Consider the following 27108-nt stretch of genomic DNA (forward strand, 5'->3'; position numbering starts at 1 on the left):
ACAAGCCAAAATTTCAAATATCGCAGTCGACAGGATTCGAACCTGTGCGGGGAAACCCCAATGGATTTCGAGTCCATCGCCTTAACCACTCGGCCACGACTGCTCATCACGAATACGTCAAAATACTCTACTAAACTAAATGCATTCTTATATTGATTTAATACATAGTTTTTTTTTATTTCAATAACTTATTCTCATTAGCTACATTGCAATACATTATAAAAATATATTCACCTTATTAAGCTAAATAACAAGTTTCAAATGTCTTAACAAATTTCTCCTTTCACAATGAATTCACTTGACTTCACTTCAAATCGTATACTAATTTTTCCTATACATTTTTTAAATCGTTATTTTTTAATTAAGAAAATTGCTCTGAATATCTTCTATCTGCTTGGAAATAACAATAAAAATATCATTCTTTTATTGTCAATGAATAAATTTCCAATCAATAAATAATTTAGAAATGATGAAACAATGCTCATCAAGAGTTTGCATCAAAATATTAATTTTTTTTTTTTTTGCATATAATTGTTAGAAAGATATTTTCTTCAGGTATTAATAATTTTAAGCAAAATTTGAGAAATTTGATATGTTATATTTTTCTGCCGTTATCTTTAATTTTCTACGAATTGGCAATAACAAATGGTAAGCGCATGCGTGTGTATTTTTTGATCTTTTCGTCCTTTGCGGATAAATTTGTGAACGGTCCTAGGTGTCTCCTTCGCCGAAGTATTCCAATTAGAAGTTGCATTTGGTAATTTAAAAAAATTTTTGTTAGGTAGGTGTTAGAAATGATGTAAATCTTCATAATTAAACCGAAAGAAGCTTTAATTGTTTGAGAGATAAGACTTTATGTAGGGTATAATTATCCCAACTGTTCATTGTGAAAGTAGTACATCTAGATGTTGCATGCAAAATGTACCAAAATTAACTTAAATTATTAGCAGTGATTCTTAACTTAAATGATTAGCAGTGATCTTAAATGATTTAACATAAATGATTAGCAGAAATTTAACTTAATTGATTTACTAATCGTTTTTATTCTCGAATTTTACATTTGTTTTGAGGATATTTAAATATGCATTAAGCAACAGACCACGTGTTTTTCGTTATTAACCGGTAAAGTGCTTTTTGAGAAATTTGAGGTTCTAATTAATTATAATGGATAGTTTTTTTTTTTTTTTTTTTTTTTTTTTCATATTGTTTCTGTGAAATGCTATTTTCGAAACCGGCGATAATTGCAGCTGGAAATATTTTATCAAATTAGTAAAAAGAAAAACTTGAATAGTTTCCCTCCATTGTGAATTTTATAATTAAAAGAGATTACTTGGGATTAAAAATTTTTGTTATAAATTATGTGAGAAATGAGTGCACAAAATATTTTGGTAATAACATTATATATCATGAAGTACAAATGCATTGAAATGATACAAGTTTATTTTAAATGTCTTAAAAGATACTTAAAGGTATATTCATTCTCTTGGTTTTGCATATCTCTTTTAATGGTAGAAAGTGGAATTATGTTTTCAGCTCTAAATGATTAATAATTGGTAAGATAATGTCTCATCACCTATCTGTAAAATAATGTAGTTATCTATAAAGGCATTTTTTCCTGGTGTAAGTAACTTAGGGAAAGTCTGTTTTTTTTACTAAAATGGAATAAGTATCACATCAGTATCTAAGAAATATTGCCCAATAAAAAGAGAAAAATGTATGAATGGCCTTGACCGTAATGAAGTTTTACTTGGTCAAGCTGGTTGTTTATAATGCAACATGTAAGCTAGTTGCGACTTTAATTATCTGTTACTGATAGTCTTAATAAATTCTAAAATTTTGTTTATAATTTATTAAAAAATATCTTTAGGCCATAAATATGAAAAAAAAATTAGGTAATCAGAATTTCCTCTGCTTATAATTGTTAATACTGTTGCATTTATTTTTGTTCAAAGCATCTGTTGTATTGTTAATTGTATTTGTACCGCTTGATGATGTCAAATGCACAATTTCTGTCAAAACAAATAATATGAAAGCTTTAATAATGAAGTAGATCATGGTTGTTAATAACTTTTCAGTACATATAAATTTCCTTCTGAAGCTTTATGCTGAATTAAGAAGAAAACTTTTGGAAACAAACATCAGAAATTAAATTTATAAGTTTGAGTTGAGAGTGATATACAATGTAGTAGTTATCTTAAAGGAAAAAAAATACATCATTTGAGCAGCAGCATCATTGGCTGTAAGTAATGCAACTGAAAGTATTCTGCTTAAACTTTGTGCTAATTATGTGTTAAACGTAAAATTCTTTCATTTATTTCATTATGGCAAATCTATTCAGGCTTATCTGCTTTGCAAGGATTAGTACTTCAATGCAAACAAATTTTTACTTTTAAAGTGCTTGCATAGGAAATCTTTAAAGGAAGCGTTTAGCTAACTGTTTTGCTTGATAATATATTTATATGAAAATTTCAATTTTGCCACTTTACTTTCAAAGAGTGGTTATTAAAAAAAGCATAGGGGATTTCTGGTTAATGCCAAATGTGAATATACTAGAATCTGAAAAAAGTTTTTAATTTTCTGTTGATTAAAAATTCCTATTCATTTTACTTTCACTTGTATTGCCTTTTTCTCATATTCTAAAAAAGATCAGACAAATAAATAACTAATAAGCATAGTATTTGTTGGGGGGGATGTGTTTATTGAGATAGTGCCTTAGCAGGTCTGAGGGGAACTATTCCATATTCTTATTGTGTTCCAGAAGACTATATACGCTCAGCCTCATTTGCCACTGAGAATAGAACTTGATGCAAATTTATGAGATTTAGACATCAGAAATACCAAAAAATCTTCATTGAAATCTCTTAGAGCCATTTTGAAGAATAGATTCCTGATTGGAACATTTTACTCCAAGACCAAAAAATTTATTTAAATGTCATATTGTGTACAATTCAACTGTATGTTTAATGACTTATTTATTAAACTGCCTGCTGAAACTTGGTGTGCTATTGTTGTACTGAGAGTTGGGTATAATTTAAATGGATAAAAAAGATGCATGCAAGAACATTTAATGTTACTTTTCTATTATCCACATTTCTACAAAAAGTCCCTACTGGTTGGCAATTTCATGAGTTGGTAAAAAATGTTTATCTTTATGGAGAATACATTACTATTTGGTCCGTAAGTAATAATAAAAAGAAGTATTTTATAAGGAAGGAAAAGAAATTTTACTAGGGGTAAAAAAAAAATTTCAAATTTGGTCTTCCACATGCTCATATTCGTTGGAGGATTACGTTATTCAAAATTCGATGACTCTATGTACCGTTGTTTTATCACAATACGAGAAATATACATACATTTATGCAGATTTTTCATTATTTAATTTCTTCAAATATAATGCAGGACTCTAACATTTTGTAGCAACAGTTTGAAAAGTGAACCGACATTTATGAGTCCGACGCAAAATGCCAAAACGAAACTAATAGTCCTTCGGGATTCAAATCCCTTTGGACTAAAAAAATCTGAAATGTTTCAGATTTTAAATTACGTCCAAAGGGGCATTTTTTTAACGTTTTGAGTGTTACCTTTATTTATTAAATATCCTGTTCTTTGCACTTAAACCATAAAATTCAGTTCAAGAGCAATATCGCAAAATAATGTTAAATTAAGCATATCTTTAGAATTTCCGATATACACAGTCCCGCGAGCTGGAGATAAAAGTATTGTTTTCTATATAACGTTGCCATTTCTCGCTTTTAGAGCATTGAGTTTGTAAATCAAAAATTCGTTAAAAGTTTTACAAAATATAAAATCTATAATAAAACAAATTCCAAATTTGGGATTTCAGATGCCCATATTCGCAGTAGGATTTCGTCATTCAAAATTCGATGGCTCTATGTACCATTGTTTTATCACAATGCGAGAAATAGACAATCATTTATGCAGATTTTTCATTATTTAATTTCTTCAAATATAATGCAGGATTTTGTGGCAACAGTTTGAAAAGTGAACCGACGTTTATGAGTCCGACGCAAAATCGCAAAACGAAAACAATAGTCCTTCAGGGACAAAGCCCCTTTGGACTAAAAAAACTGTTCTTTCCAGACTTCCCTTTTTATAGCTGATGAAGCATCGGAGAAACCCATTTTACTTTCATTTAATGATTATAAATGCTTGATTCTGTTGAATAAATTCATTTGAACACTCAGAATTTTGGGAAGTGTGTTTTTATATCATATTGTATACTGTCACCATCTTTATATTGATGTAATATTCCAGAATACATAAATAAAAAAAATATGGTAGAAGATCCGGAATCTGCACAACATGATTTCTGGCACCCTGGCCATGTTGAACTTTTTTTTAAGCGTAATTATAAAAATTTTTACAAGGAAAAACTAAAAAAATATAGAGTTGAGTTTATTATCTTGGTTATTTTATTAACATACAGTGAACAATATTTTTCTCATCCAGTGTTTACACAGCTCTTGTCACTAGCTTTGAATGGCGAGAAAACTGCCCATATGTTTGCCATGCATGAAGACCCATGTTATTTGAAAGGGAGGTCTTTTGTTGAGGGGCAAGGTATTATCCCTAACACACTGCTTTGGCCTCTTTCTTCAGTTAAATGGGGAAGTAGATTTTGTCCTTATGGATGTCAGTTTGCTGGTCTTTTGACTGCCAACAGTGCTTTAGCAGGTCATGTCGGCAGCTTGGGGATAAACTTTTGCAAGCACCTGCTTTCACAAAAGGCGAATATGGAGCTTCAGTTTGCATGTGGGTTGTGTAGTCGGACCCGAATTTTCTTTCTTTCAGGCATGGTTTCCGCAAATCTTAAAGTTATGACAATAACTACAGAATAATGAAATTCAGAAACCAGATACTGAATCTGATAATATATCTACTATCAAGAAGATATGCACCATTAATAATGTCAGTGAATCTAATAATAATCCCGTTTTCCTTGTAATATCTAGTCCTTCTAGTGAGCCAAAAAATGTAAACCTCTGTTCCGAAAATTTGCTAATGGATAAGATTTCGGCCATCCACTCTGCTTTATCTACTTCAAATATCCAATCTTGGGCAGCCTGATGTATGTTTCGATGCATAAAACCTTGAACTTTTCCTGAGGTGTATTCTCAGAAATCGACCTTCTGTTTGTGTCTGATGAAGAGTGTTTCCAAGCTTGCCAACTAAGATGTGTGTGCTGCTTGGTGTATCAAGTTGTGTAAGAAAGATCAGTTGATTGATACAAAATACATGATAATGACCTTCAACTCGCTTGATCTGCAAAAGACAAATCTGAATACTTAAATCGTCATGTAAGACCTTATATTCCATACCTGATGCAAGTGTCATTGTTTTGATCATTCTATCTGACATGGGCTATATGTAGTAAATGCTAGCCGTGGTAGTGAAAACTGCACTACTGTGTGTAAATTGCAAGGTTCAGCATACAGCATTTTCCCACTTTTGTCCAAAATGAAAATTAGAAAAGGAAGCCCAAGCTGCAAAAATTACTAGGAACATCTTGTACACAGATGGCTACTTCAAAGCATACACCCCACGACCAAACACAGGAACAGTACAGGAAACAAACCTGAAATCAAAACATCAAGCAAAACTTTGGAGGTATTCTTTAACCGTGAAAGATAATATGGCATTGGCAGGTGAGTGTGCCAGTGGAGATGGAGGTCTGCTCACCTCTCTTTACTATTTGTCGAGTGCACTTCCTTTGATGATGTTCATCCAAGTTGTTATACACACAAATTTGTATACTGTAGTTCAATCTGATCTCTGTCTTCAAATAATCACATTGATCAGCCTGAATTTGATCTTGTAGAGCAGCTGCTTGAACCTTTTCTCATTATAGGAAACTTAACGGGCATAATCTGCTCTTCTGCGGATTATGATCTTACTATGAAAGTAAGGATGCAAATTGAGCAGATGATCGAAGTTTGCTGCCTCTGTCTGCTTAGTAATGGGCAGAACACATACTTTCTTGATTCTATAAGGACATTTTATGCTCTTTACCTTGCCATCTGTTTAACATCTCCTTTGCTGTTTTGTACATCTTGTGTTAAGTATGATACTTATCATGGCAGTCATTTTCCATTTTTGCATCGTGTATGAGCCTTAGTCAAGATCTCGTTTTCTACTTGATAGAGCAGACTGGAAGGAACTGGTAAGAGATCTGGTTATTAGTGCTGCAGTGAAAGCCATTATTATTTAAACAGCTACACTCTCTATACCTATAAAATGAGGTAAATTGCCAAAATATTACAAACCATTTTGGAATCGTGCTTGCCAAGGTGTGCTGAAAGAAACATGTAGGATTTTTCATAGATGCCCCCTTTTGTTAAATCTTGTAGCACTGAAAAAGGCCAGAGCAAATGCAAGTAAAAGAGAAGTTCGTCGCTATTCTGCAAGTCTGGAATGACATTATCAATGTCAAGTAAAAGAATTTTGGAAAGGGGTTAAAAAAGAATGTGGAATATACAAAGAGCACTTGCTTCTCTTTCTAGAAAAAGATGGCTGAGTGATTAGCACCACCGAAGAAATTGTGAACACAGTTGATGAGTCATTTGTTGCCATTTTTTATGGCAGCAATTACCCACCAGCATTTCTTTCTGTCAAGCTACACTCTGAGCAAAATCCATAATAGTGATTTTATAATGCTTGAGCTAAAAAGAGCTTCGTTTCAGACCCATAGATCTAGTCTGGGTCTAAATAGAATGAGTTATGAAATGCTGAAGCATTTGTTCTGTAACTTCTTGATGACTGTGCGAGGTCTGTGTTCACTATTTAACCCGGAATAAAACTGATATTTCATACACAGAAACGGCGATATCTTGCTTGTAATAATAAGCTTGTAAATACTATTGATCTTGTGGGTGTACTCGCAGGCAATTTCAAGATTATCTTCAGTCCGTGCAATCTGAATACTCTGATGTACTGTATTAGACGAAAGTAAGGTGGCTTAGTGCAGGATGTATTTTCAAGCGAGTTGACAGATGAAAGACGACATTGTCTCGTTCTTCCATGAGAAACAATGTTCTGTGGAGTGCAAAATGTTAGATGATACATGCATGGGTTCTGCACGGTTGGTGCCATTTTTATAAATAGCGTCTCTAGCAATAATTTCATAACCAGAAGATTTTCCACTGTCAGAATTAATTTGTTTTTGCATAATAAATCAATTACAAAATTTGCACTGTATCATTCTTTTTATTCCATTCAATATGATACACTTTGTATAAGTAAATGATAGTGAGATATTAAACTAGAAAAGCTTTACTTATCAGCGAGAGAAATTCGAATTGTGGTGTAAGAATAATTATATTTTTTATATCTGTTAAATATACTTTTACAAATTTTAAACTATTTCATTTTAGCAATGGCTGGTGAAGAAATTCCACCTGGTGATCCTGAGAAGGGCAAGAAATTATTTGTGCAGAAATGTGCTCAGTGTCACACAGTAGAGAAAGGTGGTAAACACAAGGTTGGACCTAATCTCAATGGCCTCATAGGTCGTAAAACTGGTCAGGCTCCAGGTTTTTCATATACAGAAGCCAACAAAAGCAAAGGTAAATATATGTTTGGCTGCAGATTTTATTCATTTTGTAAAATTTTATGAATATTTTCTGATTACTCTCACCTCTATCAAAAAGTTGCGAGAAAGTATTCTATATACAAAGCAGAATGTCTCTGAAAAATATTTGTCTGGAAATCCAGATATACAAGTAGAATATGTATAGCTATTTTGACCTGTGTGCAATGCTATAGTTGAACAAATCCTGGTTTTATGTAATTCTCCAATTTTTGACAAGTGAAACCTAATTGCTATGCATACTGGATCAACAATAGGGCAGGAAAGAAGTATTTTAACTGTTGCATGGCTGCTAACTCTTCCAGTTTTCATCCCATGTCCCGAATTTTAATCTTTAGCCTTTACTGAGAAAAGTGCTTTTAAGCAATAAATGAAATTTATTGAATTAATGAAATAGCTGCTTTAACATAGAAGCATTAAATATTTTTAGTTGCACGATCTTGATTTAAATACTTTAAAAAAGAATTTATAAATAAGAGTGACTTGTATTGCAAACATCTCTGGCTTTACTGTCTGTGAATCACGTCAAATGATACATGTGTGGACAGTAATTCTTACCTGTAATGTTACGGTTACAGAGGTTTCGATAGTTTTTTTAATACATGTTGTCTCTTACTGATCTTGAGGTAGAAGTGTGACACACAAAACATACCTATATGGGGGGAGACAAGGTGTGATGTCAAAGATATTGTGTATGCGTGGATTTGCTCCTCTTTCAGCTCCTTGTTCGCTTTCTAAATTCCTTCTTTCTGCATTTGTTACTCTGTAACCAATGACCCTAAATGTCTTTGAATGTGACCTGCAGCCATTGGCTTAAAATGCATGAAATGTTTTATGCATCTATTGTGTTTGCACTGCATGAAAGTAATTGAAGCTTCTGCAATAATGGTATAGACTTCTTAAAGCCTTTGCTGTAATGAAGTTGTAAAAACTTGTAGATTCTCATGACGCATGCATTGGTGAAATATATTGGAAAATCATAATCACTAGTGCAAATTAATCACTGTAAATAGAGATTTATGCTCATACTTTTAGAATTTGAGACTAATAATTTGCAACTTGTATCCTGTTGGAATAAAATATTAACCTAGACACTTAATTGTAATAAATATGTCAAAAGACTTCATTGCTGCAGGACAGTTTATACATTTAAATAAAAAAGTAAATCTTTCCAAATGTATTGTGAACCACTTGTCATATCGCTATGAGTTTGGTATTTCTTCTGTTATATATGCTGTTGCTGGGACTAGATCTGTAACTAAATGTACAAAATATCTTCTGTTTTTGAATCATTATGTATATTAATTGTTTAATTTTGATCCCTATTTTTTCAAACTCAAAATCAGACATGGTAAATTATGTTTTGAAAACAAAATTCTGAAACTAATTTTCTTTAAAATATTTTTTGTTATTTTTAGGTATTACTTGGGGCAAAGACACTTTATTTATTTATCTGGAAAATCCCAAAAAATACATTCCTGGAACTAAGATGGTGTTTGCTGGCCTTAAAAAGAAGCAAGAACGTGCAGATATTATTGCATATTTAGAAGAAGCCACCAAGTGATGCAGGAGATTATAGTGTTTTAAATTCAATAAAAATCATTTAATTTATGTTAAATCTCATAAATCAGTTATTTGCTGTATAAAACAGTAGCTTTATGTAGCGAGCAAAAGACCTAACATAGAACCCATTAAGGTCCGTTATACTCGTGTTTGTACTGTTTACTGTTTTGTATTTTAAGAATGGTGTACGAATAAACATGAGTATAATTTATGATTGGTTTGTCTCATTTATTTTTAGATTCTTCAGAACACAATATTTCAAAATTTTAAATTATCAGATTTATCATTGCACGTAAAATTTAGTGCAGTAGTAGATGTAAGTTCATTGAATCCTTCCTTGTTGTCATTAAAGTATTTAGATGTATCAAACCTGAGTGTTTCATCTGGTGGTATACATTATTCTACATGCTGATTTTGTCCATTCTTTTTTGTCAGTTTAGTAGTAGTTACAAACAGAGTTTTTAAAAAAATGTGCCTTATTTCAATGTGTTAACAGTTCTTGGGGTAAGATTTCCTGTTCTTCAAGAAGCATATGTTTCAGTTGCCTAGTGTCCTCCAGAGAGTAAGTATCCTACACATGTTCAATGGGAATCAAATCAGGAGCATATAGACCTATCCATTCTGTGGTTATTTTCACTTTCCAGAAGCTTCTCAACAGCAAGAGTTCTGTGTAGCCTTATATTGTTATCCATAAAAAGAAAGGACCAGTGGCACATGGGGGGGATACTATCACCACTGTAACGATCTCTGGTAAATGAACCTGAGTCGAAAATGTAGACCTCTGTCCATATGCCATTTTAATGCTTTCCCATACACATACGCCAGTCCCATCCCTATGATCTCTTTTTTCTTTTTGAGAGGTGAAAAATCTATGTCCCCTATCTCTCAATATTATTTGGCAGCAAGACTTGCTTATCAGCTGAAACAATTCTCATCAATAAAAAGGATGTGACTTTATTGATTTGATGTATGCAGACTTTGTGTTCTCTACAGTGCTGCCAATGGCCTGCTGTCAGTGTTGATATGCATTGTTCAAGATGGTGGGTGAGCAGGCAAACTTATGAAGTCATCTGATCATAGTAAACCAGGACACCAGTTGCTGAGCAGTATTGCCTGCTGTCTGGTTTTGATCTCTTTTCACCTGTAGGGTGATATATCTGCATTAATCACTGTTGTTTTCCTTTGCTAACCACCACTAACCTTTCTTACAACCATACCTGTTATTTAAAAGGCTTTCTAAGCTTGTATCAATTCCAAATTCTTGGGCAACAGAAGTGAAACTGTGCTCTTTATATCAATTGCAAATCATTCTACTATGTGTAAAGCCATCCTGATGTTTCTTGCAGTTGTACTGCACATACAATCTCACTTTAACTTAGAGGAATGCCTGGGAATGTGAAACATCCTTGCCCAGCGTGCACCGACTTGTTGCGTTTTGCATGTCCTGACGTATACTCTCGGACATCATGGTGTTGATATTTGCATGCACATTACCTTTCTGCCGCGTTGACTTGTACTGATTGCAAAATGCACTTTTCAAGGTTGAATGTTGAAAAATTAATTTGTTGCTTAAGTAGTGCATACCAGTATATAAGGCTTGCACAGTATTAAGACAGTTCAATTTTATGTTGAGACTAATTCATTAATTAGTTCTGTATAAAAACTGATCAAAGTAATAAAAATAAATGTATATGTTATTTTAATGTGTTGATCACAAATGGTATACTTTCATTTAACTGAAATAAAATGTCCATCTGTGATTACCACTTTTATAGAGATGTGTTTAGTCCATTTAAAATCCGTTTTAAAGCTGTTGCTATTTTGGTCTCAAAATGTGTTATAATTATTCTTTTAATTTAAAATAAAATATAAATTTCCTTGAAATTGCAAGCTCAGTAATGTTGCTTTCATGGTATGGCTTTGACATTCACTGTTTTTAATAAAAAAAAAAAAATATCAATTTAATCTTGAGCAACAAGTCATGAAAAGTACATTTTTGTATATTTGATCTATCCAAATTTTTAATAAATTCTTTTTTTTAAGGAAAATAAGTGCTTTTATCATAGCAAAACTTTTACAATTTTGTATAATATAGATATTGGGTGTATTATTTAACTATATGCATGCCCTTTTTTGAATTCTTTATTATTGTGATATAACTGTTTTTTACATTTAAAAATATTACAGAAACAGTTTGTTAAAAATCTCGTCAGTTTTCTAAAACTAGAAATTCACCCATTGACTGCTTTTCATGAAATGTTATATATATTTAAATCACTATCAAATCTTTAAATACTTAGTTTTTTAATTGCAGTTTAATCTATTTAAACTTAATATGATGTTCAAAATACAAGTTACCAAAATTATTATGAATATTCAAGGGAGCTTGATAGAATTTAAAAGTACTAGAATTTAAAAACTTGAATCCATTGTTAAGGCAACTTTGGACTGGAATCTGATAGGTCAGTCCATAATTTCTTGTTTACTATTTTTATTCAATTTATATCATTTAAAATTCGGATTTTTTCCATTTATTTATTCTCTCACTTTTGATATTGTATATATGTTCCATAAATTTGGACAGTTTTAGAAATTCAGATCAGAAAATTAGCCTATCAAAATGCATGCGAAGACTTATCACACAAGCTGATATTTCTGGCATAAGCATATATTTTAATTCAAATTTTCATCAATAGATGACGCTTTTAATGTATTTTAAAGACAGAAGAAGGAAAATTAAAATTACTCTGCTGTAATTTATTTTACTTGTGAACATATAACACTACTAATAATGTAGAAGTCTATCATAAGATCTCAGTTACACATACTTTTAAAGGAATTAAAACTGCAAATATTTGCCAATTTACCAATACAATGCTACCTACCGATAAAACTTTTAACTGGAATTTAGCTTATGCCAGTTCATATGGATTTTTTTCCAAACGCTCAAATTATGGAATACCTTATACATTGGGAAAATATGAAGTTGCTTAATTTCCGTTTTATAAATCCGAAAATTGGAGAAATTTTATTTTAAATGCAAATATAATTCTTTATTTTGCTAATGTTTAAGATTTATGTTAAAAAACATTACATTTGCATTTTTATTTACACGGATACACACTGTGTGAAAATTAAGAAATAAGCATTATAGACGGAACCTGACTAGACATGAAAGAGTCGAACAAATAAAATTTATGCACCAGAGTGCAGTTTTTATTTAATTTACAACCTCGAATTTCCACCAGTAAATAAAGACACAATTCCATTCTTGATATCGTTTAAAAGTCCTTGACCTAGGATAAAGGAAAAAAGTCTGAATAAATATAGTGGAATTAAAATTTAGGATGTTTGTTATGTTATGATGTATTTAGATGTGGCAAGAACTTACTTAACATCCACTAAATTATGTTTTTAGACTTAAGAACTCAATATCAACATTTCACAGATTATTATAAATAAGATACTGAAACGTACTTGATTAAGAAAATATATCATTACAATTGGTTTATAAATTATTGCCTAAGTTTATTTTAAAAATCTGGTACACCATATGACTACATTGTACGGATTATAAAATTATACACAATTTTCCTACATTTCATTTAAACATATTGAATTAACAGTTAACGAATTTTGAATTAAATCTCAGGCCCAGGTAAGGTGAAAACCAACATTTTTATTTATTATTTTAAATACATATAATTAATTTAAATTTTTGTTTTTTTAATTTCTTTATTTAATTTCAATTATTTATATTTTTTCGAAATTTTATTTATTTTATTTCCAATCGGCCTTTCATTGTGTTCTGGCACTTCTAATTTTAGAAGTAATCCCTAAAGTAGTATGGGAAAAATTGCGAGTATGGTTAATTGATTAAAGAGCATACCTATAAACCTCAATGTTTAGAGGTCTTCCCTTGTGGGCTGGTTATCAGCCTATCACTATTGAGTTTGGAGAGGATCCTGGATAAGGCAAGAAGTTTCTAATTGATGGTTTTGCAAATTTAATCCTCTTAAAAGCTTTCCGTCCAAAATTATGGGTTAGTTGGTGAACAGGTTGAAGACCTTCAGATGCGATCTCCTGATGTACTTGTTAAACAAATCTAGGATAACGCTAGTCAACTAAGCTTCGTGCATTTTCCCCAAATTGCAAGAATTCAATATAGTGCAATTCTTGTTTGCTGCTGACACTAGTGAGTTATGTATGTATAGTTATCCTATAAAATTAACTTAAGTTTCTGAAGCCCTACTAAGACAATGAAGCAAGTTATTGGTCCGTCTATGAAATTAATCTATACCGAAGAAGATTAAAACAACCTTTTCATTAAACACTTAAATGAAAAAAATGCTTAACTTATTCTTACAGTTTCAATCACCGCTGCTTGCGGGATATCAGCAAGAGAAAAGGTGAACTTAATCTTTAAATTAATTCGATGCTAAAGACTACCTAACTAAGTAAACAAACTAGGCCTTGGCTCAAATGTTAAGTGCACGATTTACCTCGGCTAGTACTAAACCTCAATGTACTCAACTTTACCTACCGATTAAGACTACTAAGAACTACTAAGAACTTCTACTACTAAGAACTACAGAGTTTGTTCGGAAAGTAGTAGAACTGATTTTTTTTTAATTAGTCACAGTTTTGACACATCGATTTAATAGTTTTCAAAATATGTCCCTTCTGCAATAACACAGCGTTTCCAGCGACTCACTGAAGGTTCCCTGGAACGCAAAAACTGGAATGCTCTTCAGCTCCCTCGTTACGGCCTCTTGAATGGCCTGTACCAAGCAATGGTGCCCTCCTTTTATGACCCTTTTCAGTCGAGGGAAGAGGAAGAAATTTGAAGGAACGACATCTGCGCTGTGGGGAAGTTGTGTAATGCCATGTTTGGTCAGGAAGTTCATGGAAGCAAAGGCGATTTGGCTCGGCGCATCGTCGTGATGGAGCCTCCATGGTCCAGCTATTGTTGAACAGATGAGGGCGCCTCGTTTTCTGAGTCTGAGGCGATCGGAGTTCAAAAGATTTCGCACTTTTACTAAGTTTTGGTCACTTTTTGCCATTGAAGCTCGTCCTGGCCGTTGGTCATTTTCAATTTTCTCTCTTCCCTCCCGAAACAATTGGTGCTACTCAAAAATACTTGATTGACCTCACTCCCATAAGCAGTCTTGATCATGTCATGGATCTCACTCGCAGTTTGACGCAAAATTTCACTGCGTAACGCTGCTCTAACAAATGATTCATTGAGGAATTGACAAGGCACCTTGAAAGGGGCTCACCTTACACTCGATCTACATACATTCCATGAAGGCTTGGAGATGACTGGCAACTGGTGCCCTGTAGCTATGATCCCCACGACCCAACCAGCGCAGAAATATGCCCTTCCTTTGCCACGTTTTGGCGGGAAAAATCAGTCCTACTACTACCCGAACAAACCCTATATGTAGAAGAGCTGGGGGAGAGAAAAGTACAACGTCGAGCGTCACTGCCTGAAGCTCTCAGTATAAAACTTTCAAAAATTCCGATTTAAATACTGTTAACTCATTTATATCTTGGTGAGATCTAACGAAAAGAAGTAACACTAAAGGTCCCAGATCATAAGAATAATATTTACTTAATATGATAAATTAAATTGCACTTGCTTCAAAACCTTTGAAGGACTTGAACTGTCTGAGAGCAAAATTTATTTAAGATCAAGTTATTTTGCAATTAAAAGTTACAGTTACAAATTAGGGTGAGAGTAAAATAACTCTGCGTCATGTTCTTTTGTAGTAAATAGTTTCTGAAACTTTTTATATTCTCAAACTCGAAGCAAAAACTCCAAGATATCTTACACTGTAATTTCATTGTACCTCTTGCAGTGTACTCAGAATCTACACAGAAGAAGATCCAATCATCTTCACTAAATCGTAATGTCTTACCTTCTATTGGTACGCAGTCGTCTTTAGACTGTGCTCCTAAGTTGTCTGTCGTCTTACCTTCTTCACATCGATCACAGTCGTGTTTGCCATAATGTTCCTGATAGAAACCGATGTTGCACAAATCACATCTTTTGCTATTATTCCTGCTATAAGTACCAGGCCGGCAAGGAACTAGAAAAAAAATTCCACATTAATAAATGATAATCGCTTCAATAAATAATATGGAAAGGTGAAATAAAAAAAAATCGTGAGATTTTAAGGAATTCTTATCCGTCATCGAAATAAAACCTTGGCCTTTATTAAGTTTATCTATATTAACTTACTACCAGGCAATACGCAGGAGATCGCTGACTTCAGACATTTATTACCAAAGTAGATTAGCTAATGAAAGTAAATAAATCGAGCTCAAATATTGGTTTAGATTTGAACTTATAGATAGAATTAAAATTACAATTAAAATTTTCCGACGCAACTTGTAGAGACAGGAAAACTAGCGTCAGTATCAATAATGGAAATTTATGATTTGTCCTTAGGACATTCAGACTTCAATGGTAAGAAGCTAATTAAACTAAAACTTTGTCAATAGCACTGGTAATTTAAAATAACTGACTGCTATGGTTGCGATGCCAGTTCTGTAGTTATCTTAAGAACATTCAGACTTCAATAAACAAACTAGCTAACTAAATTAAAACTCTACCACATACCTGTAGTGTCAGAATCGAAGTAAGAAACGTGATTCATAATCCAAAATAACTTAATGCTGCAGATATGATGTTTTTTATGTCTGGTTAAAATTATTACAGCGCATGCAGTAAGATCCAGGGAACTGCATAAATGGCAAACATCGCTGTTGTTTTCTTTATAGCTATATTATTACGTGCTACAGGTTCGTGGTGTTCTTTTTACGCCAATTGAGCAGGAAGAAATTAATAACTTACTGCAGTTACTAACAATATACAACAAAATAAATAGCTGTATATAACTCAAAGAGGACGTAGATATAAAACAAATTCTTCTTAACACATGAGAAATATAGCAGGTTACCGATATCACCCACTAAGTAAATTCAGCTTATTCTCTGAACCGCACGCTAAATTAGCCCAGACCTAAACTGATCTGTGCAGCTCAAACACGGTCGCTTATATAGGTTTGCCCTTCTAGAAGCTTCGTGAAAAATTGCTTCTGTAGTATCAAAAATGCGTATTCCCAAAACGTTCAGAATGCCGTCACGAGAAGTTATCAGATTTAGTGACCTTGGCGAAGCCAAGGCCGACCAGGAGAGTTTTTACTCAGGAGACCAGGAGAGTTCTTTTTTTTATTTTTTATTTTCACAGTTTAAGCGTTGCTGGATTCAGAATAACTAGCGCTATAATTTTACATAAGAAATATACAAAATGCATGGTGATGAATTTAATTACACAAAAACAAATCCTGAAACTATTAGTTAAAATAAAACAAATAACACATGATATTATTTAAACGATCTATTTGGCCTACAATAATCTCATGGTCAACTACAGCCGGATTAACCCGTGCACTTGAAAAAGAAAAAGAATTCTGTGGGTAATTAAATATTTGGTAACAACTTAAAAAAAAAAAAAAAAAAAAAAAAAAAAACCAGCAGCATAGGATTTAAATGCGTGCTATCTGCTACGCTGGTCAGCATCATACCTATTCCGAATTTTAAAAAAAACTTGCTTTTTCTTTTCATTGTAAGTAAAGAAAAGGGGAAAAGAATTTTTATTAAATATTAAGAAGCATATTTATGGTATTGGATACTTTTTTCTGCATATAAAAATCGAAAGCTTAGATTATCATAAACACAGAGTCGACTTTTGCGACGGATGTATCTAAAATTAAAAATGAATTATAAAATTAGTTAAAATCTCGGGGTCGGTTTATACACTGTGTTGATTTGCACGGCAGCAATTAGCAATTTTAAAAAACTGAGTTCTTCAGAATAACTAATAAGAGGAGAAAATCCCTATATTAAGACTCAGCATTTTAAGACTCATTTGAGAGACATTTACATAGGGGGAAAAAAGAGTAACTTAGAAACAAAGAAATGCAGTGTTTAAACCGAAAGCCTTACCATATTGTTTGAGAGTTTTGTTTTTGAAAAGTTTATTAAACCATTTATATCATAATACAGATTATGCAGTTATTAAGAGAATTAGAGCTGATGTGAAAATTAAATGAAAAGATATAAAACTGTATAAAAGAAATTAACCAATTAATACTGTGTAAGACAGATTTTAATTTTGTAAGATGACAATACAAAACCAAATCCGTTAAAATAAATATATTTGCCATCTCTACGTAAAAATTAACTGATATCTTTTTCTTGATTTCTCTAATCTTTGCTCTAAAATGTTAACATAAATAGCCGTATACACTGTATATCAGCCATAAATGTGTATCACAATAAATGCTAGGCTAATAGATGTAAAAGAAGATCTAAGAAGAAATATATAATAGAAGGCTAATAGATGCCAATGTAATTTTTCGTTCGTTAGAATTATCTTTAGTATGGAAATTTTAGGTAAAGCTCTATATCTTGTGAGATGATATGAGAATTTTGAGCAAAATTTTAAGTGAAACATTATTGTAGGATTTACTTTCAAAAGAACATGATAGAGCACAAGTTAAGCATAATTACTGCTTTATTTTACTAATAGGAAATAAATGCAAGCTGCGCTACTTCATCATGCCTTACTGAGTTGAAGTAGAAGTAAATGGAGTCGAAGAATCTACCTCTACATTATTTAATGTATTTAGCTTTTCCCTTTTGTTTTAACACGAAATTTTATCTTTTAAATACTTTTTTATTTGCAATGAACCCTTTCTAAGGTAGGCAGCCACGATTCTAGATGATTTTGATCTTCCATAGCGATGGTCGTCTTAGAAAGATACGTTCAACAACGTTCAAGTGCAACCATGTTTTACTTAATTCGGTTTAAAGGTGAAATAGAACAAAACTATACTTACAACACCTTTTAAAAAAGGATTTGACAAAATGGAAACCGGCTCTGCATGTAGCCATATGCTTCGTATCGAAAGTGTTCATATCCGCTTTAAGACCACTTTTTGGATTTGAAGACAGACTCTGTAACTGTGCTATGAGAATTTTTTCTGCCTGGAATACAAAATGCTCATGATTCATTTATTTTTTCACTAATATAAATAAAAAGTAAACTATTGATACATGCGAGTTACTATGTTTTAGAAAACAAAAGTTTCACATAAATACGCCGTCTCAAAATTAAAGGAAAATTGTTAGTTATAGAAAAATGTTGCACTATGCAATGTTTATTAATTACGAAACCTTTCATAAGCTCTTTTAGAACTTCCAAGACTGGTTAATAAATCAATGACAATGCTATGCGTACAACATATGTGATGGAGCGTTCAAAAGGTAGGGTTAAGAAAGTGAGAATCAGAGTTCCAGGTTGGGGAACTTTGGCCTTTTCGTGGATACAAAAATACTATATACTAAATGAATATAGTATTAGATAATGTTTAGTAAAACAGAATTATAGGTCTATCCCTTGTAGGTCAAATACAGATGGCAGTGTTCCCAGAGTTCCAAAGGCTTGTGATCCACCATGTGTTCTTAACGCCTGAGGGTATGACCACATTTAGAGGGTCATAATAATTTTTGCCATGTGTTGTGTATTGCCTTATTGTTTAAAATATTTTGTTTTGTTATTTTCTTGAAAGATCTAAATAGCGTTATCTAAATGAATGAAAGTTTATGAAAACAGAGAATAAAATAATGAATTATACAAATTTAGCCCCGCCCCCGAAAAAAACCCGAAAGCTTTCAGATTTTATATTACGCCTAAAAGGGCATTTTATTAACGTTTTGTGTGTTATCTTTATTTATTAAATATCATGTTCTTCGCACTTAAACCTTAAAATTCATTTCAACAGCAATATCATAAAAAATAATATTATATCACACTAAAGAATAAACGTGATTCTCACATGAAGACTATGTTGTCCAAGTTTTTCTTATTTTTATTCACAACACATCTCATACGTAAACATATTAAACTGAAATATCATCTAAGTATAACTAATCAGGTAACCAAGGAAAAGAATAAAGCATAAACTAATAATAGTGGCTTACGTATAGTCCTAGCATGTCCAGCTAGCATACATACATAACCTGGCAGCCCAAAGTAATCATGATGTCATTGAGCTTTAATATGTTCAACAATTCAAAGGGAGCATTAGGATATGATTCCTGATTGAGGATAAGGGTACACTTTGTCGAATTTTCTTACTGAAAGGATTCCTAGAAAATAAATATGCCGGTCAAGTTTTCTCTCTGATTTGAACCCCCTTGATCAAGGATGGACCATATTTCGAAACAACTTGGAGGAAGTGATCACTGTTATTCTTCTAGATATTCGGACAGTTCTGGTATACGAACGGAAGATTTAATAATTTTTTTATAAATAATTTTTTTTATCTTTTTATAATAATTTTTTTTATCTTTTTATAAGATGTTATAATGTATTTATAGCTGTTGAAGATTAAAATAATATATTGAAATCTTTTCCACCAAGAAACATTTATGCTTTACAATGGATATGCGTTCTTATATACCATCAGGAAAGTTTTATCTCTGTTTTAAGCATTATTGCTAACCCATTCATGAAGTGTAATTCAGTTCAATATGCTTTTATTTAATTATTACTGAAGTCGAAGAAACATTAGTGTAGCGAAGCGGTATCTTAACTTTAAATTAATAAACCTAAGAATACATCACTGCGAGTGGACTGTAAAATTTAACCTTTATTCGGCGGTTTGAACTTTCGAACACAACACAGCACAAAGTAAAACGACAGAGTTACAATTAGCGGTTTTAAGAATGCAAGAACAAAATGCGAACTACGCATACAATCTGCGCATTGCGAAATAATATCTCACAGACAGGCAGAGAGCTCTGGTGGCTGAAACATTCCGCCCGGCGTTGAAACATCGTTTCAAACTAAATAGCTTTTACAAAATGAAATTATCATAACAATATTAAATTATGCAAAAATGTATCATCAAAATATTCACAAGAAAACATAATATGAAATTATGCAATGAAACTAAATTGTTCTCAAAACAGATGCACAGAAGCCTTGATACAATTCAGGAACTTATATAGCTAAAGCAAAGTACAAAGTTATAATGCTTTAGGAAAAAAAACTTAATCATTGATAGGCAAAACACTAAGTTTGTGAATTGGCCTTGTGAAAACTCCGTTAGCGGTTTTGATCTTCACGATACGCACAATATTATCTGAGCTAGGAAAAAGTTCCTGGTTTTCCTCTTCGAGACACAAAGCGCTTTAAAGCGGCAATAAATGATTCTGATGTAAGATTACCTACTAATTCAATATGTATAGCTCTTGTAGTAAAACACACGAATACACAAATGTAGCATTTCATTGGTTTTACTCCTCGACCTTGCCTGGGCTTCACTTGAAATGGCCCGGCGTAGTCAATTCCAACTTTGGAGAAAACCTTTGACGGAACGACTCTAGACGATGGTAAATCAGACATTATCTGGGTAGATGTTTTAGCTCGTACACGATGACATTTCACACATTTCCAAATCTGTTGTCTTACAACTGACCTAGCGTGGATTATCCAAAATTCTCTTCTAATTACTGATAGCAATAGCAGGGGGCCTGCATGAAGATGGGATTCATGAAAATGATTCACAATAATCTGTGTTATGTGATATTTCTTGGGCAACAAAATAGGATATTTTCTGTCCTGCGCGATGTTGGATTGTCTTAACGCGTATAAGTCCATTCTTATCGATAAACGGGTTCAAAGAAAGGATCTTACTATTTGAGTTTAACGGTTGATTCTTTTTCAGAAGATTATATTCATTAAAAAACTCATCCATTTGAACTACTCTAACAATTGCATTTCTAGCGTATTGCAATTCTTCGGTTTTAAGGTAACCCTTAATTCTTGTTGCGGTAGATTTAGCTGAATTATTCGCAAACCGAAAACACCATGTGATGATTCTTTTAAGTTTCAAAAATGATGAAACTTCATTAAGGACTGGAATTTGCGAAGCGACTGTTCCAATTGAACAAGAAATATTTTTCCGTTGTTCCCTTAAAGACTCTTCTGAAAATGGTAAGTTGATAGAGAACGGAATATTATTTGAATTAAGCCACTGAGGACCTGTCCACCACAAGTCATGAGTAGAAAGTTCTGAAGGCAAAAGACCTCTTGATGCGCAATCAGCTGGATTCTCCTTTCCTTTTATGTGATTCCAATGCGATGAAGGTAAGACTGATTGAATTTCTGAAACGCGGTTGGCTACGAAGGTTTGCCAGCGTGTTGGTTCTGATTGTATCCAGGACAAAACTATCAATGAATCACTCCATGCGTAAATACTGTCAACATGAATTTGCAATGAATTCTGCACAGCTTGAACCAAATGCACTAATAGAACTGCAGAGCATAGTTCTAAACGAGGAATAGAGATTACTTTCAGGGGAGCTACGCGAGTTTTTGATGTTAGTAGCTGCACCGAAATTGAAGAATGATTTGAAGACTTTAAATAAATTACTGCGGCGTAAGCTTTCTCTGATGCGTCACAGAAACAATGAAGTTCTACATTTGTAGATTTGGGCAATAATACTCTCCTAGGAATATGAATGCATTCAAGATTTGCGATATCTTCACAATAGATTTTCCATCTTTGATTGATTTCATCTGGCAAGGGATCATCCCACGAGATTTGTAATTTCCATATGTCTTGAAGCAAGATTTTTGCTGCAACTATAAAAGGTGCTAACCAACCAAGTGGATCAAAGATTTTCGAAATAGAAGATAAAATTATTCTTTTAGTAGAACACTCTCTGTTTTCGAAATTTCCAAAGTGGCAAGTAAACTCGTCTTGCGTTGGATACCACTCCAAACCCAATAATTTTATTGATTTAGTATCAACTACTGCACATGAAGAATTTGAGTTCCGAGCACTCAAAGCAGTTTCCAAAATCGAGCGATCATTAGTACACCATTTATGCAATTGAAAGCCACCTTTTTGTAAAAGTTCACTCAGTTGTGAAATTAACTCTACTGCGTTTTCTACTGTGTCTGAACCAAATAGGACATCATCAATATAACAATTGTGTAATATTATTTCAGCTGCCTTTGGGAATTTAGTTCCTTCGTCAATTGTTAGTTGTTTGAGTACGCGAGTAGCCAGGTATGAAGCGGAAGTAGTGCCGTACGTAACTGTGCACAACCTGTAAGTTTTAATCGGCTTCGATGGATCATCTCTCCAAAATATTTTTTGGAATTCGCGATCTTCATCATGAATTTGAACTTGTCAATACATTTTCAATAAGTCGCTAGTAATGGCTATGGGATAGCATCTAAACCTCAAAAGAATAGTAAATAAGTCGTCTTGTACCTTGGGACCATTCATTAGCGTGTCATTAAGCGATATCCCTGATGTAGTTTTGGCACTAGCATTGAAAACGACGCGTAATTTTGTGGTAAGACTGGATTCTTTTAGCACGTGATGATGAGGTATATAATAATGAAAATTTACTTTATCTGGATTATCATCGGATAATTCTTCCATGTGTCCAAGTGATAAATATTCGGACATGAAGTCTTTATACTGTTGATATACTTCAGGAGTTTTTATTAATTTTTGTTCCAGACTAAGAAAGTTGCGAAAGGCTGATGGTCTGGAATTACCCAACTCACTTCTTTTAGGCTTGAATGGCAGTTTTACTGAGTAACGACCCTTTTCACTACGCACGTGATTTTCCACGAAATGATTTTCACACAATCTTTCCTCTTTAGTTAAAGGTTTCGATGTGGGAATTTGTTCCAAATCCCAAAATGATTTAACTAATTCCTCCGTGTTTACGTTTAGCGTATTGACTGAAACCTGCTTACGGTTTGGGAATTCAAAATGTGTAGTTCCAGCAATTATCCATCCTAACTTAGAACAACATGCAAATGGAAGATTTTTGCCCCTTTTAATTACCTCGCCATTTATTAAAGTAAGGAATACATTAACTCCAAGTAAAATATCAATTTCTCCCGATTCATGAAATGTAGGATCTGCTAGAGTTAAATCCTGGAAATTTTCATATAAATTCAAAGGTAAAGTTACACTTGGAATGTTTCCTGTAATTTTGTCTATTATGTAAGCGGATGTTGAAATTCTGTAATTAGTATTAAAATGAGGTGTAAACAACAAGTCAACTTCTCCAGTAGTAGTTGTATTGAAAGTACCTAAGCATGACACTAATATCTTCGAATCCTTTATGCTCAATCCTAAATTGATAGCTGTTTTCCGACGAATGAATGATTTTTCACTGCCTGAATCTAGTAAACATCTACAATTTATGAATTCCTGGTTTGAGTTTTGAACCTTAATTAAAGCAGTACACAAAAGTACATGACTACGTTTACCATTAGCATGAGCTCCAAAATGTTTATTTTCATAGTTGTTTGCTCAAACAGTTGGAGAAACCTCACTCAAGTTGTTTTCTGGTTTAATTTGCGATTTCGGAACAAACACTTGTGCTTCCGGTGAAGGGAATCTAGATGCATTTTTTGGTTTGAAATTATTTTCTAAATGCAAAATGCTATGATGATGCTTAAAACAATGCTTGCAGGTGTTTGCACTCTTACACATTTTAACTTTATGGACATTAGACAAGCAATTAAAACAAAGTTTATTAGCCTTAACAAACTCTATTCGTTTTCGCACTGGTAAATTTAAAAAATTAGAACACCTGTATAAAAAATGATCTTCTTTACAAAATAAGCAGGTAGAATTAGAAATCAGAGAAGTAACCCTATTATACACTGGTTTATCTGATTTATGCGTTTTACTAACTAAAGGTTTACTGTTCTGTAATGTTCTAGCGTAATTCTTCAAAAATTCTATCAAGTCATTCAACTTTGGTATTTCATCTTTTTTTAATTGACGCTCCCACCACAACTTTGTCGAAACGTCAAGTTTTTGCAAAATAATATACAACAACAAAGTATCACTAAAATTATCTATCCTTTGATCTAATATTTCCAATGAGCGAGTTATTTCGTTTACGTTATCTACTAAACTTAATATCGAGGATGCAGATTCCGTTTGTAATTGTGAAACGTTAAGAATTCTTTTAATAAAAGCAAATATCTGTTCTCTCTTATTAGAAAATCTCTCTTCTAGTAAATTCCAAGCAATACTGAAATTTTGATCAGCTATGGGAATTGACTGAATAATGCGATAAGCATCATGTTTCAAAGAACTCTTTAAATATTGTAATTTTTGAGCTCCAGAAAGATTTGGATTGTTGCGAACACTAGCGTTAAATAAATCTTTAAATGTTATCCATTCAGTTAAATTTCCGCTAAATGGGGGTAAAGATAATTTTGGTAACTTTAAACTTTCAGAGATTGATTCAGGTACGACAGGTTTGTCGCCATTTGCATTTACGACCTTGTAAACCTTTAACTTACGAATAATTTTTAAGTGAACCTCCTCAATTTTCTCTAAAATCGACTGTTCTTCGTCAACGAAAGTGTCTATTTTTTCATCATCACAATTTGTATAAATTTCTCTAAATAGAGATTTAAAATCTTCCTTAAAGATTTTACATTTTTCTAAGATTAATTCAGCTTCAGCATTATCTAAGTTATCATAATCTATTCTCTCAATGAATTTAGTTAACTGTGTTTTCAAAATTTTCTTTCGCTTTTTTTCTATATCTGACATTTTGAAAATATTCTAAATTCTCGATTTTACTAATACTTTAAACATAACAATAGTAGCAATAAGGAAATCTCAAATGCAATTAAAATGCGTTAGCTATTTCACTCACCTCGAACATTGTATGCATTCCGTAAGTCTTGAGAATTCTAAACCGAAATTTCATTATCAACTCCATTACGGACACGTAGAATTCTTATTCACAAGCGCGGGTTTTACTCGAAGCTCCGGCGTATGACGACCAAATAATGTAGCGAAGCGGTATCTTAACTTTAAATTAATAAACCTAAGAATACATCAATGCGAGTGGACTGTAAATTTAACCTTTATTCGGCGGTTTGAACTTTCGAACACAACACAGCACAAAGTAAAACGACAGAGTTACAATTAGCGGTTTTAAGAATGCAAGAACAAAATGCGAACTACGCATACAATTAGTGATAATTTCTAGCTGGACATGCTAACAACTTACATTACGAGATAACACACGGATAATTCCTTTTATATTTAGCACGTATGGTTCCTTTTATATTATATCACGAGATAATTCCTTTTACCTTCATGGAGGATAATCACCTAAGTGAAGCTCGAAATGAGTTTTAAACAAATAAAAAGAACCCTAATGTTTATCTACAGCTATTGTTCAGTCACTAATATACTTATATACAATTCTGAGGTGAAAAGATATCTGCTTAGCACCACGGTCTTTATAACAGCAAAAGAGTAAGAAGATTATTCATTATATAAAAAATATTAATAACAAATCTTTCTATATACATTTAGTGTCTATGAAGAATAAGGCAAACTATAAATGCCAACATGGGTACGCTATTTTTTTCTTCGTTTAATGGATTGGTCAATGGAAGTATACACTTCCTTTATACTTTTCTCTCCTCCCCCCAAAAAAATCTCTTTTGATTGAAAGAAGAAAATGGGGAATACATGATGTAAAAGCTGAAAACCTGACCTTTTTAAGTCCTTCGTACTTGCTTTCTCTGACACAGTTTTCATCGCATCTCTCGTCCGCCATTTGATTAACCGCCTCATATGATATGGAGAACTCGCACACTTGCTTCTTCTGTGGAAAAAACAATAATCATGAACATAAAAGTCGAAATTTAGATATGAAAATGAAGGTTAATTGCAAAATTTAAATGTATTACTAAAAGAATTTATGTACTGAAGACGAAAAATATCTATTATGCATAAATTGTTGCTTTTGTAAGAGAAAATTAATTTTTAGCTTACATCGGTATATGGATATGATCACGCGTTAAAGTGATTTGAACGAATGAACAACGGAGTGAAGCATCTTCTGCTTCGAATAAAATTGAAAGTATTAAGAAATTTTATCAAGCTGGAAGTATTAGCGGAATTAAATGGAGATCTATTTTAATTACAAAGGAATTTTGGATCACGAAGAAATCGGTTCACAAATTTCAACGAAAGATATCACGAGATATGAACAAGTAAGCCCGCGGCAAATGATACTCCAAAATGCAGAAGATCACGTGACGTGTGAGTTTCACTTTAAATGAAGTTGTAACGAAACATCTGCATTTGAACACCGTAGGGCGACAAGGCGGAAATGTCGGCTGGAAACTGCTTATTGATATGTAGCTTTCGTTCCGGCGTTGTATTTTTTCGACTTTAATTTTCACCTTAAACTTTATTGTGATCAGTATTTTGTAATATAAATAATTAATTAAGATACCACATGGAAAAGAGGGTAGTGATAGTAACAAAATGAAAAAAAATAAATAATGACTAGATGTGAAGAAAGAAATTATAGATAAATATGAATATGGGATTCATGTCTCTGACAGTTCAGTTTACTAATCAATGACAATGCTATGCGTACAACATATGTGATGTTGTATAATCAACAATCTGTGCAATCAACAATGTGGTAAAATCAACAATCTGCACTTTTCTCAAAAATAAGGACACGAACAAAGATGCTAATGTTGCAAAAGGAGTGGTAGACAATTAACAAAGCTCATAGGCGATTGAAGAATGAGGAGAGATTACTGCTCATTTGGAAAACTGAGCAAACGTTAGCTACTAACAATGTTTATGAAGGCATCATTTGTGAGACTGGCAAGGCGACTGCATGATGGCCTTGTAAAAATTACTCCGGATACTATTGCTGATACCGAAGCTTTTAATGCTAGCACAGAATATTTGAGAAGTTTAAGAAAAGAAGTGGCATACTAATGATAATTAGACATGCAGGAGCTACGATTCTGAACCAAAACA

At 32.7% G+C, this 27108-nt stretch overlaps 2 protein-coding genes and 1 non-coding gene across 4 annotated transcripts; 1 reads left to right on the plus strand and 2 right to left on the minus strand.

The window, feature by feature from the left end:
- Window positions 1-21: 21 nt before the first annotated feature.
- On the minus strand, window positions 22-103 carry TRNAS-CGA (transfer RNA serine (anticodon CGA)). Its single transcript has one exon. It is a non-coding gene; the product is annotated as a tRNA-Ser (tRNA).
- Window positions 104-642: 539 nt separating this feature from the next.
- Window positions 643-9380, plus strand: LOC118186487 (cytochrome c). 2 transcript variants are annotated; one of them, XM_035356591.2, is made up of 3 exons: window positions 643-757; window positions 7392-7583; window positions 9025-9380. In XM_035356591.2, exons 2-3 carry the CDS (start codon window positions 7394-7396, stop codon window positions 9168-9170), a joined length of 336 nt encoding a protein of 111 aa, XP_035212482.1. In that variant the 5' UTR covers window positions 643-757; window positions 7392-7393; the 3' UTR covers window positions 9171-9380. The 2 variants fall into 2 exon arrangements, with proteins under 2 accessions (XP_035212482.1, XP_035212481.1); XM_035356590.2 differs by having other exon boundaries at window positions 644-781.
- A 2959-nt stretch (window positions 9381-12339) lies between these two features.
- LOC118186491 (uncharacterized) lies at window positions 12340-26323 on the minus strand. Its single transcript, XM_085814241.1, has 5 exons — window positions 26098-26323; window positions 25817-25927; window positions 18079-18226; window positions 15091-15261; window positions 12340-12465 (listed from the first exon to the last, which is right to left on the minus strand). Exons 2-5 carry the CDS (start codon window positions 25877-25879, stop codon window positions 12395-12397), a joined length of 453 nt encoding a protein of 150 aa, XP_085670367.1. The 5' UTR covers window positions 25880-25927; window positions 26098-26323; the 3' UTR covers window positions 12340-12394.
- Between the last annotated feature and the right edge of the window lie 785 nt (window positions 26324-27108).

Source organism: Stegodyphus dumicola, chromosome 4 (assembly GCF_044657685.1).
Source record: "Stegodyphus dumicola isolate Sdum_Otavi_A_Nest chromosome 4, ASM4465768v1".
Classification (NCBI taxonomy): domain Eukaryota; kingdom Metazoa; phylum Arthropoda; class Arachnida; order Araneae; family Eresidae; genus Stegodyphus; species Stegodyphus dumicola.